The 14412-nt window shown below is 40.4% G+C and overlaps 2 protein-coding genes across 5 annotated transcripts in view; one reads left to right on the top strand and one right to left on the bottom strand.

Annotated features, from left to right (window-relative positions):
- The window catches only part of QTRT2 (queuine tRNA-ribosyltransferase accessory subunit 2), a 60943-nt gene extending 58676 nt beyond the window's left edge, over nucleotides 1-2267 (bottom strand). The window contains exon 1 of one of the 2 annotated variants that reach the window (XM_061427256.1): nucleotides 2156-2267. The gene's annotated coding sequence lies outside the window, so the exon portion shown is untranslated. The remainder of the gene's footprint in view (nucleotides 1-2155) is intronic. The other variant, XM_061427246.1, reaches the window with a different exon arrangement.
- A 97-nt stretch (nucleotides 2268-2364) lies between these two features.
- Nucleotides 2365-14412, top strand: part of CCDC191 (coiled-coil domain containing 191) — a 98896-nt gene continuing 86848 nt past the window's right edge. For all 3 annotated transcript variants that reach the window (XR_009738307.1, XM_061427093.1, XM_061427089.1), the window contains exons 1-3: nucleotides 2365-2649; nucleotides 4745-4783; nucleotides 10628-10769. Coding sequence is in view for 2 of the 3 variants with exons in the window: in XM_061427093.1 (XP_061283077.1) it covers nucleotides 2557-2649; nucleotides 4745-4783; nucleotides 10628-10769 (274 nt within the window). In the remaining variant the exon portion in view is untranslated. The remainder of the gene's footprint in view (nucleotides 2650-4744; nucleotides 4784-10627; nucleotides 10770-14412) is intronic.

Genomic DNA, 14412 nt, shown 5'->3' with positions numbered 1-14412 from the left:
ATATAATATATATACACATACACATAGTTTTAAAATATGTTTTTGGAGTGATATAATCTACTACTCCAAGCAAAGTTCTCAAGAAACAAACCAACAGTCTCCAAAGTATTAAATGGTTTTTATTTGGCCCTTTTCCTTTTCACTTGCTATAAGTCTCTTCTAAGATTTCTGGGGTTATGCTTTTCTTGGTATACAAACATCCACACTTTCACTTCCTGGTTAAGTCTTAACCATTAGAAGAGCCATTTGGAAATAATGGTTAGTGGAAAAACTCTTAATCACTTTAAGGACAAGTAGTCGTGCCTTTACAAGGGCTAACCAAGATTCCCTGCACCTGTGGCAGCACTGTACCTGTCTTGACACTTCCACTGTCGCATATTTCTCCCCTCCCTCTATTCCCTTATGAAAGAAGGTTTTTTTAAATTTTTCTTAATCAATTCTCTACAGACTGTCATGGGAAGATGACTTCAATATGTTGAGGGAAAAGAGCAAGCTTAGGTGAACACATTTTTTGCAAAAGAAAAATTGCATATATGTATTTATAAATACACACACAAATACACACTCTACACTGTATGTGCATATTAAAAAGTGTGAAGGACTTCTAAGCAATATGGTGCACTGAGCTAACTAAGAAAGACATACAGAAATGATGGACTTGAAAACTCTGAAAACTAGTAACAGAAGATGAGACTATTCAGAGGTAGTATTCAAAAATTCTTTCACTATTTTGGAGGAGGAAAGAGATCAATAAAAATGTTAAACTTTAAGTATGTGTCTTTAAAATTTTTAAGTAACCATTAAAACTTACTGACAATGGATAATTCCCAAACCCACTGGGGAGAAACAGGGAAGGATAAAGAAAAACTGGTTAATATTTAAAGGCAAGAAAAAGGAAAAGAGACCAAAAAGCATATCAAAAATAGAAAATACAGAATAAGATGGCAGAAATAAGTCCAAATATGTCAGTAATCATAATAAAAGTTAAAATTAGCATAACCTACTTAAAGATATAACAACAGTAGCAACATTTATTGGGTTTTTACTATGTATCAAGTACTGTTCCTCACATGCTAACTCCACTAACATGTACTGTCATGTCACTCTAAGACAGATGCTACTATTAGGAGCATTTTACAGATGAAATGAGGCTTAAAAGTCACCATTTAGGAAATACCAGAGCCACTTAAATCATAGAATTCTGCCTTTTGAGCCTGTACTTTAATAGGCTGGTAGTCTGTTAGAAGTCTCATCTTGTCCATAAATATATGCAATGCTTACATACTAACTGTAATGTTAAGATATAATTTTCAGTCATATTTTCCATTTTGCTATAGTGTTATTGGTGACATTCACTGAGCTTAATTTACCCGTTGAAGCTAACTACTTTATGATATTGCATAGCTTGGATGTAACACAATTTAATCAACCATCACCCTTCCAATGAAAACTCAAGTTACAGAGCAGGTCCTATGATTGGTGCAGTAGTCTGAGGGCAAAGCTTCCCTGATCTTTCACAAATCTCAATTCTAGTTTACGTTTCCAAGTAGAGGTCTCTGCATACACTGATTTTTACTGGGTACCACACTCTAATGATTTAGGTACTTTTGCTCCCATTTGAGTAAACTGAGGGTCCGAGAGTTATTAAACATGTTTCCTAAGGTCATACGAGTACAAAATGACTGGGCCCAAAGCTGCCAATCTAAATCTCTACTCTGCCTTATGAACCTACATATCCCAGCATAGACAGTTCCCGGGAACACCTAGGCTCAGTCAATAACGACGGCTTTAGCTTCACTCCATGAGCCATCTCCAGGGGCACCAGACTTCGCGGAGTGCTTAGCTCAGGTGTTCGAGATCGGTCCAACCCTCCCAAGCACCCTGGACAATCCAGAAAAACTTCCGCATGGGAACTTGACCCTTAAACAGACGCCTGTTGAACGGAGACACTTCTCTCTGAAATGAGATGAGGCCACACGATTTGGGAGAATCTGGATTTACAGAAGCCAGGACCCACCAGGAGAACCCGAAAATGAAAGAGACATGGCGGGAGGACAATCACAGTTACTGCAACACAACCAAGAAGGATCTAGACGCGACGCGACTCTCTCGCAGCAGCCCCCACTCACTCGAAATAGGGAAGGGAGGTACTTACCTGCAAACCTCCCAACTTTGGGAAACTTGAAACTCCCTAGGTTCTCACCTTTAGCTACCACGTGTACAGCTTGCAAAATTCTCTGCCCCCGGAACCACCGCCTCCGATGCTAGAGCCAATCAGGGAACATTGCGTCATCACGGGGCGCCAGGAAAAGGCAAAAATAATTGTAAAGCGAACACTGGTGATTGGAAGGCGGAGAAACAGCTACCGTTGCCATGGGTAACTGAACAGGATCGTTCCGCCTGGGCAAAGCCTCCTGGGAGTGGTGGTTCGGCTGCGCCCTACACTTACCTCCTTTGTGGGCAGAGGAACTACAACTCCCACGGAGACTCGGAAGCAGCCTAGGCAAAGGAGCGGTTGTTTCAGCTTTGGCCTTAGTGCGTGCCTGAACCTGGAAAATGTTGCTGGCGCCCCAAGACAGGTCCTCCTCCAGGAAGAGGACGGGGCTGAATCGCTGGAAACAGATTACAAGGAAGCCGAGTCCCACCAAGGTGATCCATTCCTATCGGGAGCTCGTGGAGAGAGGCGGGGAGGCGGGGACCAGCCCTGAGGAGAGCTGCAGCGCCGCCTGCGCTTCCTTCCTCTTCCCTCAGGGGCATCCTTACCTGGCCGGTCCGAGTCAGGACCGACCCCGCGGCTGCAGGCCCCTATTGAAGGGGACCTAGGGATTTGGAGGATTGGTTGCCTTACGGCTTTGATGGGCCGCGTCGTGAAAGAACCGTTTCCATCTAACGCTTTTCTCAAAAACCGGAGAATCTTAATAATAGTACACATCCCTGTGAAGAGAATTCCAGAGCTATTCCTTCACCTCTCTACGCCTGTTTTAGGGAAGTCCCCGCAAGGTTTCATTTCTTTTTCTTTTTTTTAATGTTTTGCAAGTCATAGGAACCTGTTCTTCTTTGGAGGGGTAAGATTTTCACCTTAAATCCTCTACTTCATATCCCTGTCCTTCTAGTTTTACATAAAGTCTGTAAAATGAATTCAGGAATGCAAGTGGATATTGAATATATCAATACTTAATTCACTTGAAAATCTCTAAATTCCAGCAGCAATCAAAAAATAGATGTTCTTTATATTTGTCACCTTTTTTGATGCCTTAGCATCCAAAGAGATGGAAAACTGAACCCCACTGTAAACTTGAAACGTGTAAATGACAAGTGCAAAGTCCCAATGACACGGTGTGTGCTTTTCACAGACTGCTTTTAACGTCACAGAAATAAATGTTTTACATGTAAATAAGTGGGAGTGCCTAATGGAAATCTTAGCTTTCAGCTCCCGAGCAGCTTCACAACTGTTTTCACCCTTAATTTACACCTCCTTAAAAACTATTGTGTAGACATGTGGCCTTTCTGAAGCCAATAGGCAATTTGTGCTTGCAGGTTATTCTAAATATAGGAGCTAAATAATGCACTGGACATACTCTACTTAATGAATATCTTGCCCGAGATGCAGGAGGGTGCAGACTGGAGCATTAGAGAGAGTTGGAAACAGAGCCTGCTTCTACTGTGTGGGTTCTATAAAAGATTGGATCCAAAATAGGTTATGACTATAAATTTGATGATGAAAGGTAAAAACTGGGGACAATTTTGGGACCCCAAAAGGAAAGATTTTTGCTGCTAATACTCATTGCTACTGCCTACAGGATAGAAAGGTAAAAACACAAGTTAAGCTACTTGGGGCTCAATTGTGTTTGAATAGGATCAGCTGTTTCTTTGTTGCAGCAACAAAATTATTCAGCAGTACAGCTGCATTAATTAGTTATTTGTAAGGTGCTTTGAAGGGGAAGTGTTATGTAAGTGAAGATAGTATTATACCTTTCCCTCCTCCATGTGTCAGTATGCTAGTTTGGATATTCCCTTATTTATTTAAAAACCCACCTGAATTATTAGCAAAGCAAATACCTCTCTTTGTTAAGTGACTATTGGAATTCTGCAAACTTCTGAGAGTTACAAAGAGTGAAGAAAGAAGTTCTGCAGATCTGATTTCTAATTTCAGATTAATATCTGACTGATCTGGGTAGAAATTTATGTGATTTCTGCTTCATTTTCTGCTCTTTAAAACAGTAGATAATTGGTTATCCCTCACTCCACCCCCCAGTTCTTATTGGACCAAACAGTATCCCTGCTTTAGGTAAATACAGGTTACTCCTGAAAAGAGAGACCTAAGGAAAGGCACACACCTTTCTCCAAGCAGATTTACTTTCACGGCACTTGAATAATCTTGACTAATCAGTGCTTATTTGGGCTTTTATAAGGAATCTTATATGCAACATTCCTCTATCTTGGCTCTTAACCCTGGGGAGCTTTAAAAAAGTACACATGGGCCCTACCCCTGACCAATTAAATCGGAATCTGAAGCTGGACCTCTGTAAGAGGTGGAAACAGTCAGAAGGTGTTCCAGAAAAGGCTTCATGGTTTTCCTCCTGCTGGTATTCTGTGTTTTTTTGTTGCTGAACTTCCTACTGAAATGCTTTGGGGACAGACTAAAGAACAGTTTCCCACACACTTTAATTAGAAAGACAGACTAAAATGGCAAAGTTGATAGATATATTGCTGTGCACTAATATTCTGTATATATTATCTACAGCCTGTGTTTGACCCTGACAATGTGGAACATTGGATTAAGGTAAGGATATTTCATAATTAAGATAGAAAATTAAGAGTCAACACAGAATCATGTAGAATAGGAGTACTAATAGGTCTCTATTTTGCATATAGTTTGCTGTTTTCATTCCCATGGGACTACATATATATTTTTTTTTTTTTCTTAGTTTTATACTCTAGTACATTTTCATGATTTTGTTGCTTCTCATAAAAGCACGAATGACAAGATAACATCTCTTTCAAATGCCATGAGGATCATATGAAGAGGTTTAAAGGACAGGGGAAGAGAAGCTTTAGGAGAGGACATTGTGGACTTCCCCAGATAATTGGGAAGAACGTACTGCTGTAGCTACATTGACCTGTGAGACCAATTCAGTAGGTAAAAACTGTGCATGAATCACAAATGAGAATCTAATGATTGGAGCAATCCAAAAATGGAGTGGGCATTCTTGTAAAGAGGTGGATTTTCTCTCACTGGAGGTATTCAAGTGGATTCTAAATTGTCACTCAATGTTAGGACTGTTGAAGAATATATTGTGCGTTTAGTTGGGGGTGGGGGAGCCGATTGGGTTAGATAACCTCTGAGGTCTCTTCTAGGCCCAAGATGTATGTTTCGGTACCAAGTACCATTTAAGCTGAAAGTACTGTTAAACTGCTTCAGGTGCCTCCAAGTGTCGTTTTGGCAACTTGCCATACACAACTCATTTGTGCACCACATGTTTCAAAATCATGCAGTATTTTCCTGGGAAATATCCTTCTGCCTGTTAGTATTTTGAAGAGCTGTTACTTATCTAAATTGACAGCCATTATGAGCTTCAGGCTTGGAGAAGGCAATGGCACCCCACTCCAGTACTCTTGCCTGGAAAATCCCATGGATGGAGGAGCCTAGTAGGCTGCAGTCCATGGGGTCACTAAGAGTCGGACACGACTGAGCGACTTCACTTTCACTTTTCACTTTCACGCATTGGAGAAGGAAATGGCAACCCACTCCAGTGTTCTTGCCTGGAGAATCCCAGGGACGGGGAGCCCGGTGGGCTGCCGTCTATGGGGTCACACAGAGTCGGACACGACTGAAGTGACTTAGCAGCATGAGCTTCAGGCTAGAATGGAACCTAGGCCCGATATAATCATTGCTAACCATTTTTTCATGGTTAATTATATTTATTAATTTTTTAATAATTATAAATATTTAGCCAGTATTTATTAAGTTCCTACTAAGTACTAGCCCACTGTGTTGGGCGCTGGAGGTATAACAGTGCATGGGGCAGGTACAGTTTCTGCCTTTTCAGAGTTTGTAGTCTGTGCTGTGTGCATGCTCAGTCACTTCAGTCGTGTCCAGCTCTTTGCAGCCCCATGGACTATAGGCTTCTAGGCTCCTCTTTCCATGGAATTTTCCAGGCAAGAATACTGAAATGGCTTGCCATTTCCTACTCCAGGGGATCTTCCTGACCCAGGGATCAAACCCAAGTTTCCTGTGTCTCCTGCATTGCAGGCAGATTCTTTACCACTGTATCACCTGGGAAGCCCAGTTTATAGTTCAGTGGGGGCTAAACAACTTACTTGAAATTGTTGGGAGAATTAAGGATGTGGTTGAAGTCCCTGGGGTGGGGTGCTCGTACAGATGGGGCCAGGGAAGCTTCCTAGCTCCTGCAGAAGGCCTGACTTAGGAGACAATAAGATGGGCCCACCATGGTAGAGGCTAACCTCGGGGAAGCCCACTCCTGAGACTACATCAAGCTCAGCTTATGTGCCAGTGATGAAAGTTGCAGTACCAAACCCTTCCTGGGCTTGATTGTGTGTTTAGTTACTGTCTCCTCCAGAGGGGAAGATTTAAGTAAAATAGAAAGGCAAAATTCTGCTGCTTGTACCATTTTCCTCTCTCATGCAATTATCAGCTAGCTTCACTTGGTTAGATTTTATCATTCCTGTAAAACTTCTGCAGTAGCTCTTTCTCCATTATACCCTCAAATCATCCCTGTCTTGAAAAAAATCAATCTTCATTTCATCCCACAGTCATTTTCTTTTGGTCTTTGGACTGGACTAGTATAGTCTAATACAGCCTAGACTCCTTGCTTTTGTGTTCTTATTGTCCTCTTGTGTCCACAATTATTTTCCTTCAGTTTCTAATTCTTACCACTCACAGAAAGTTGTCATAAATGACTTCCTGAGTAAGTACAGTGGTCTCTTCTTTGTCCTTTTAACTTTTTAAGGTTATTTGATAGTTATCAATTTTTTATGCTAGACATTCTCTCCTCCATTATCTTTTTGTGACAGTTTGGTCTGGTTCCTCTTAATACCTTTCTGTTCACTTCTCTGTCTCTTGTCTGTTCCCTAATATTATCCAAACTCTGAGTATACCTCAAACAGTTACAACTCTAGACTAAGACTTCGAAATCCACTCGTTCAAAATGGAAGAGGGGGACATATATGGGAAGGTCGTGGAATGTGGTGAAGATGGTGAAAGGACTTCCCTCGGGACAGAAAACGAATATCACTCAGTAGAATTGGAACTTGGCCAAAGCAGGGAACCATTATTTTTTGTGATACCAAGAATTGGTAAATCAGATTGATTCAGGCTTGAAGGTTTTCACTGGAGAGGCAAGGAATGAGACATTTGAGGCTTATGTAAGATAGTAGTTGAATATCCACACAGAGTAAGAAAGAGAAGGGACCCTGTAAAGGATTCATAGGTTGGGAGAAGGAGGGGGTGTACGGTGACTAGAGGGCTTGGTTAGGTGCAACATCACTGTATGGATTAGGAGGAGTCAAAAAAGGAGATGAATAGGAGGTTGATGGGGGGAGCAGAGGTTATCAGCATTTGATTTGAACAATGGAAAATCTTGTGACATGGTTGAGGATGACCATATCATTGAGTTGCTAAAATGCAATTGAGGAGAAAGCTGTTGGCATACAAGAGATCAAGCAAACTTTGAGGCTGAAATGTTGGTAAGTCATTCTCAGGGACATTAAAGTCACTTAGAATCAGGCAGATGCTTGGTAGAAATATGAATCTTGGTGCTGGTCACTCAAATGCAATAGTCCATCTCAACTTACAATTCATCTTCATCCTGATTTGATAGAATGACTGATCTTCTTACTCCAGTGTATTTGGCTACTTTTAGCTTTCTAAACATTTCCACTGTGTCAGTTCTCTACTCTTGGAACCTTCAGTAATTCTGCATGCTGTCATATAAGTAAGTGTTAGTTGCTCAGTTGTGTCTGACTCTTTGCGACCCTACGGACTATAGCCCACCAGGCTCCTCTGTCCATGGAATTTATCAGGCAAGAATACTAGAGTGGATTGCCATTTGTTTTTCCAGGGAATCTTCCCAATCCTGGGATAGAAACCAGGTCTCCTGCATTGCAGGCATATTCTTTACCATCTGAGTCACCAGGGAAGAGGCAGTAAATTCTAGAGAGGCCTCTATCAATCTCACTGGAATATCAATCTCCCTGTAACAGCCCTTTTACTCTTATACTGCATGACTCCTAACAGGCCAGTCTCCTTCCCCTCTATCAGGTAAGTCTTCCTTTTGCTTTTTTTTAATGATGATCCCCAGCTTGGAATACCCTCTCCCTAGGAGGCCAGTCCACATCTTTCCCTTAAATCTCAGCTTGAGACACCCCTCTCAGTGAACAACTACCCCTCACTCCCCTTACCCTCATAATCCTATCTTCTGTACTCCTTTCCTTGGAGTTATGTTGGCATTCATACACACAGATACAGTGTTAAGCATTTACTTGTATGCAGAGTGATTAAGTGGACATGAGTTTGAGCAAGCTCCAGGAGATGGTGAAGGACAGGGAAGCTGGGCATGCTGCAGTCCATGGGGTTGCAAAGAATTGGACATGACTTAGCAACTGAACAATAACAACAACAGCAACAGTGATTAAGAAAGAATTGGGCACTTTCAAAAAACACTTTACTCAGAAAACTACTATGTATGGACATACGGTTTGCACATGGGAATTGGTCAAGAAACTCGTGTATGTACCTGCCAGCCTTGAGGAAATGAAGGAGTGCATTATAGAGCTGCCATCTGTGCATCAGTGGCAACAGGCTACACAGGGTCTGTAGTGGGTAATGTAATCAGTGTGTGCCGTGGGACATAAGGAACACATGTTAAACATTTATATGATCACAGGACTCACTGAGACAGTTCCTTTACAAATTACATCCTCATAGCATAGTCAATGAGTAAGAAACTTTTGAAGACGTTCAGTTGTTTTAATCACCTTGTATTGCTTTAAGACTGTTCTTAAGTTGTTTATTGCACACATGGCACATGTAACCCAAACTAAAGTGAACTCTTTGGGAACAGAAGCTTTTAGTTTTGTTTCCCCCTTAATGTCCACAGTCCTGGGAACAGAGTTAGCCTTTAATCAACTTGTTTAAAGAATAAGTTGCTAAAGAGATACATGAGACCTCGCCAGTCTCTTATGTATTTTAATTGAAAAAAAAAAAATGGTAAGGATATAATGTTTTAAAACAAGGAATTACAGAGATTATTTCTAATCCTTACTATCATCTAGCATTTTTCCCCCCAAATCTTCATTTTAAGTGATAGCCCAAACATTTTCTTTGTTAGAGCCAAGCACACATTTCTCTTTACTCCCTGACTTGTCAGTACCAGACTCTGCCCTTCTTTAGTACCAAAATCAGTCTTCCTTCTCCTGTCTCCAAGCTCTCTTTCTTCTAAGAATCTGCACAGATTCCAACTCAGGTGAGATGATGTGTCATGAAAAGTTATTTCTTTCACCCACAGCCTGAAGAACCTACAACCTACAACCCTGTTTTTGTTCTTTATATTTAGTTTGTGGATATTGGTTTTAAAAAATTAGAGTTGGTCTATTTATTTGTACATTATTTACAAATATATGTGTCTATGTATGTATACACATACAAACACATAGAGTATATGTGAAATTCATCTCTCTGCCTGAGAATTTAAGGACCTTAAAAGGAAGGACTAGGTACCAAGCATATCGTGACCCTTAAGTAAAGGATATATAACGACAGCATTGACTTAGGCATGATGGAGGCTCTGAAAGAGAACACATCTCTCCAGAGTGACCTCATGAAGGTCAAGGATACGTTCTTGACTCTCTCTCTGGTTAGACCATTTTTATTCTGATTTCATATTTTGTCCCATAAGTTCTATTTTGACCTCTTTTTCGAGTTACCTTGATGTTTCAACTTTATTCCTCTGCTTCAAATTCAGACTTAGCATATGAAATCCTTAAAAATTTAAAAGATCAAGCCCATGACAAGTTTTGAGCATGCAGGTAAAACCAAAATGTCAAGAGTTTGCCCACCTCTGCCAACCCCTTCCCTATTCCTGTGAATTTGGCCATGTTTTTACTAGATTTTCACTGTTAACATTCTGAATTATTACAGTTCAGTGACCCTTTATCCCAGTTTTATTAGTTTGCCTGATATGTAATGGAAGTTTCTTTCAGGGGTAGGAATCTGAAGTACAGCTACCTGCCTCTGGTTCACATTCATATGCAAGTACCAGTGGCATGGAAACTATTAATAATAAGCTACTGTATATTTTTTAAATATCCAGGTGTCAGGATCCCATGACTAATGCTCTAAACAAAAGTCATCTAAAGCTTAAACACCCTTTTGTTCAAATATAAACATTATGAGCACCTGTTAAAACTTGGTAAAATGCTGCAATTAATTTCATGTTTAATGAGTGAAATTATTTGGGGTTGATGTTTAAACTTCAAAGTATCTTTTAAAATAGAAAAAAGAAAGTATCTTAGTAGTTGATAGAAAATCAGAATCTTGAATAGGAGAGAAATCGTCTAACCCTGAAGAAAGTTGTCATCTTGGTGGATTTTTTTTTTTCTTTTAAAGAGAGTGGAGAAAGCTTCAGAATTTGCAGTTTCTCAAGTATTTTCTGCTGGAAATTCAAATTTATCCAGAAGGCTTTGGGGCCAACTTGTAGATTTGGAAACACCTGAGCAAGTAGAAGATCATGAAGAAGTCTACGCAGAAGGTAAGAGAATACATTGGGAGTACAACTTACTAAAGCATAACTCATAATGAATTTCAGAGTACAGAACGAAAGTGTTTCTTTCTCTTGTTCTTAGTTTTTGTTTTCTTCTGCTTTCCTAAAGCTAATTTACTCTGGAATTACTTCCAGTATTTCAAGTAAGGTTATATTTAAGGCCTGTTCTGTCTCTTGAAATAGAACCACATCCAGAGGCAGTTTTGACATAACACAGTTATCTAGTAAGTGTAAGATACTGATCTTGTAGCACCAAGGGCAGCTTGTTTATAAATCAGCTTTGTTCCTTAGGAAAGGAGAAAGCATTTACTCTTCTGGAATCAGTATTGTAGTTACTGATGCCCTAGGGAACTCCACTGTTGGGATGAAGAGATCAAGAGGGACCAGCAAAGAAGACCGGAAAGGAGAGGCCCTTGAGGTAGGAGGAAAGTCAGAGTGCCGTATCCTGGAAGCCAGTTTTCATTTTGAATTACTTATGTCTCCAGTTTTTCAGCTTATTTCTTCATTTATTCAACATATACATTAAATTGTTACTCTGTGCCAGGTATCGTTTTAGGCTTTGGAAGAGCAAGTTATGAACAAGGGATGACGTTCTTGCTTTCATGGAGTATGCATTCTAGAGTGGGAATAAAGAAAATGAAAAACAAAAGGTCAGACAGTGATAAGTCATCCGAGTTTGGACCTAAATAACAAGAAAGAGCCACGCAAGCTGTGATGGCGGAAGAGCATCCCAGGCATTGGGAAAGGTCACATTAAGAGTTAAAGTACGGGCTTGGGTGTGCTTGAGGGACTGAAGGAAGACCAGTGTTGCTGGAGCTTCCCAATGGAGAAAGCTTGCAGAAGGGTCTTCTAGGCCTGGGGAAAGAATTTAGAGTTTCTTCTGAGTATGAGCAGATATCATTGAAGAGTTTTTTTATTATTGTTTTAACATCTTTGAAGGGATTTAAGCAGAGGTACAGTAGTACCTTTTCCTAATATATGAAGACTGAATTATGGGGCAGGAAGAAGGAGACTAGTGAGAGACCATTACAGTGGTCTGCGTGTGCTCTGACCTCACTTGGTCTTGGGTAGTTGGTGGTACTGGAGATGGCGAAAGGAGATTTATTCAGAAATTGGCAAAGCTATGTCTTACTCTACCCATTCTCCCACTCCACCAATAGAAATACACAGTATACTTTAGTCACTCAAGATTTCCAAGAAGTCCTGCATTTAAAAAAAAAAATGTTTACTTACCCCATTTCCCAAGCTTCTTAGACCTGGATTTTTTTATTTTGAAATACATATTAATATCCTGAGAAACTTTAGAGACTGTTAGTGGATGAATAAAACATTGTTTTCAAAGATCAACTGTCTGTTAATATTCAGTAAGAACTAGTAATCTGGGGAACACACTTTGAGAAACTCTACTTTAGGGTGGGCTTCACGCCTCTGATCCAACGTGAAATGTCCTATAGTTGAACCCTCCAAGGGTCTCCTCTTTCATTGTCTTTTTGGAGTACTTCATTCTAAATCTCTCCTCACTAATAAATGGTATTTAGTAGATGCAAATTATTTTACACATAAATTATATATAAATATTCTGAACTATTATAAATGGGGTTACTCAAATATCTGTTCCATTTCTCTACTTTCCTCTGAAAGCCAGTAGTGTCTGTTGCTAGTATACTTTATACACTTAGTTTCAACCACTTTGATTCATTTTTTTCTACTTTACATTTCATGCCTTCCTATCTATGTTAAATGTCTTTTAGCATCATTTAATATTTGGAAGCACTCCATTCCCTTAGAGGTGTGCAATAATAATAATAACCATGATGAAGAATGCTAAAATAGACGTTTTTCTTCTTTGAAAATCCCCATACCATGTCTGTAAGAGCTGTATAGTAATGATGATAATGAAGTTAATGCTAAATTTTCTCTCATGCCTCTACATTTAAGAAGATGTCACTAAGAAAGAAATGCAAATGGAAGTTGGCTTCCAGAATATCTCACTCCAGTTTTTCTCCTCCCTCAATGTGGGTCTCTCCTTCCTAGTTGGCTTGCCTAGTTCTGCCTTAGCTCTTCAACTCCTAGAAGCCAGAGTTGCTTGGGGCTTAGTCCTTGCAACAGTTCTCTATCCACCTTCCTCCTTTGGCGATCTCATCCTCTTCTGTCTCTACATAGTATCTGTATGCTGAGAACACCTACATTTATTTCTTCAGCATGGTTCTGTCCCTTGAAACCCAGATAATATAACCAACACCTCCTTGAATCCTTATTTGAATATCTCATAAGCATCTCAAACCTAACTCATCTAAAGCTGAATTCCTCATCTTCCATCCAGATCTACTGCTCCCTTTTTGTTCCCTGCCTCGGTAAATGACATCTCCATCCTGTAGTTGCTTAGGTCAAAAAATGTATAGGTTTCTTTCTCTCACATCCCATATCCAGTCCATCAGCAAATCATGTCAGCTTCACCTCAAAACATTATTTTCTAGAATCTGAGCATGATTAATACTACCACTTCAGGTCTAGGCACCATCACCTCTCTCCTGGATATTTGTATCCCAACTGGTGTCTCCTGCTTCTGCGCTTGTCCCCCTACAGTTTGTTGTAACCTAGTAGTCAGAGTGATGCTCTTAAAATATGTTACCTCTTTGCTTAAAACCCTTCTGTGGCTTCCCATTACATACAAAGTAAAAGCCCAAGTACATCGGATGATGTCAAGACATAGAAAAAAAGGGTTTTCAACCTCAGCACTGTGGATATTTTGGGCCTGATAATTTTTGTGTCGGGGGCTATACTGTGCACTGTAGGGTATTCACTGGCATTCCTGGCCTCTCCCAGTTGTCATTTCAGTTCAGTCACTCAGTCGTGTCCGATTCTTTGCGACCCCATGGACTGCAGCACGCCAGGCCTCCCTGTCCATCACCAACTCCCAGTGTTTACTCAAACTCATGCTCATTGAGTCGGTGATTCCATCTAACCATCTCAACATCTATCGTCCCCTTCTGCTCCCGCCTTCAGTCTTTCTCAGCATCAGGGTCTTTTCAAATGAGTCAGTTCTTCACATCAGGTGGCCAAAGTATTGGAGTTTCAGCTTCAGCATCAGCCCTTCCAATGAATATTCAGGACTGATTTCCTTTAGGATGGACTGGTTGGATCTCCTTGCATTCCAAGGGACTCTCAGGAGTCTTCTCCAACACCACAGTTCAAAAGCATCAATTCTTGAGCACTCAGCTTTCTTTATAGTCCAACTCTCAGATCCATACATGACCACTGGAAAAACCATAGCCTTGACTAGACAGACCTTTGTTGGCAAAGTATTGTCGCTGCTTTTTAATATGCTGTCTAGGTTGGTCATAGCTTTTCTTCCAAGGAGTAAGCGTCTTTTAATTTCATGACTGCTGTCACCATCTGCAGTGATTTTGGAGCCCAGGAAAATAAAGTCTGTCACTGTTTCCACTGTTTCCCATCTATTTGCCATGAAGTGATGGGACCAGATGCCACGATCTTAGCCTTCTGACTTTTGAGTTTTAAGCCAACTTTTTCACTCTCTTCCTTCACTTTCATCAAGAGGCTCTTTAGTTCTTCTTTGCTTTCTGCCACAAAGGTGGTATCATCTGCATATCTGAGGTTATTGATATTTCTC

This window comes from Bos javanicus, chromosome 1 (assembly GCF_032452875.1).
Source record: "Bos javanicus breed banteng chromosome 1, ARS-OSU_banteng_1.0, whole genome shotgun sequence".
Classification (NCBI taxonomy): domain Eukaryota; kingdom Metazoa; phylum Chordata; class Mammalia; order Artiodactyla; family Bovidae; genus Bos; species Bos javanicus.
The sequence above is the reverse complement of the archived record's forward strand: the minus strand, read 5'-3'. Positions and strand labels throughout refer to the sequence as shown.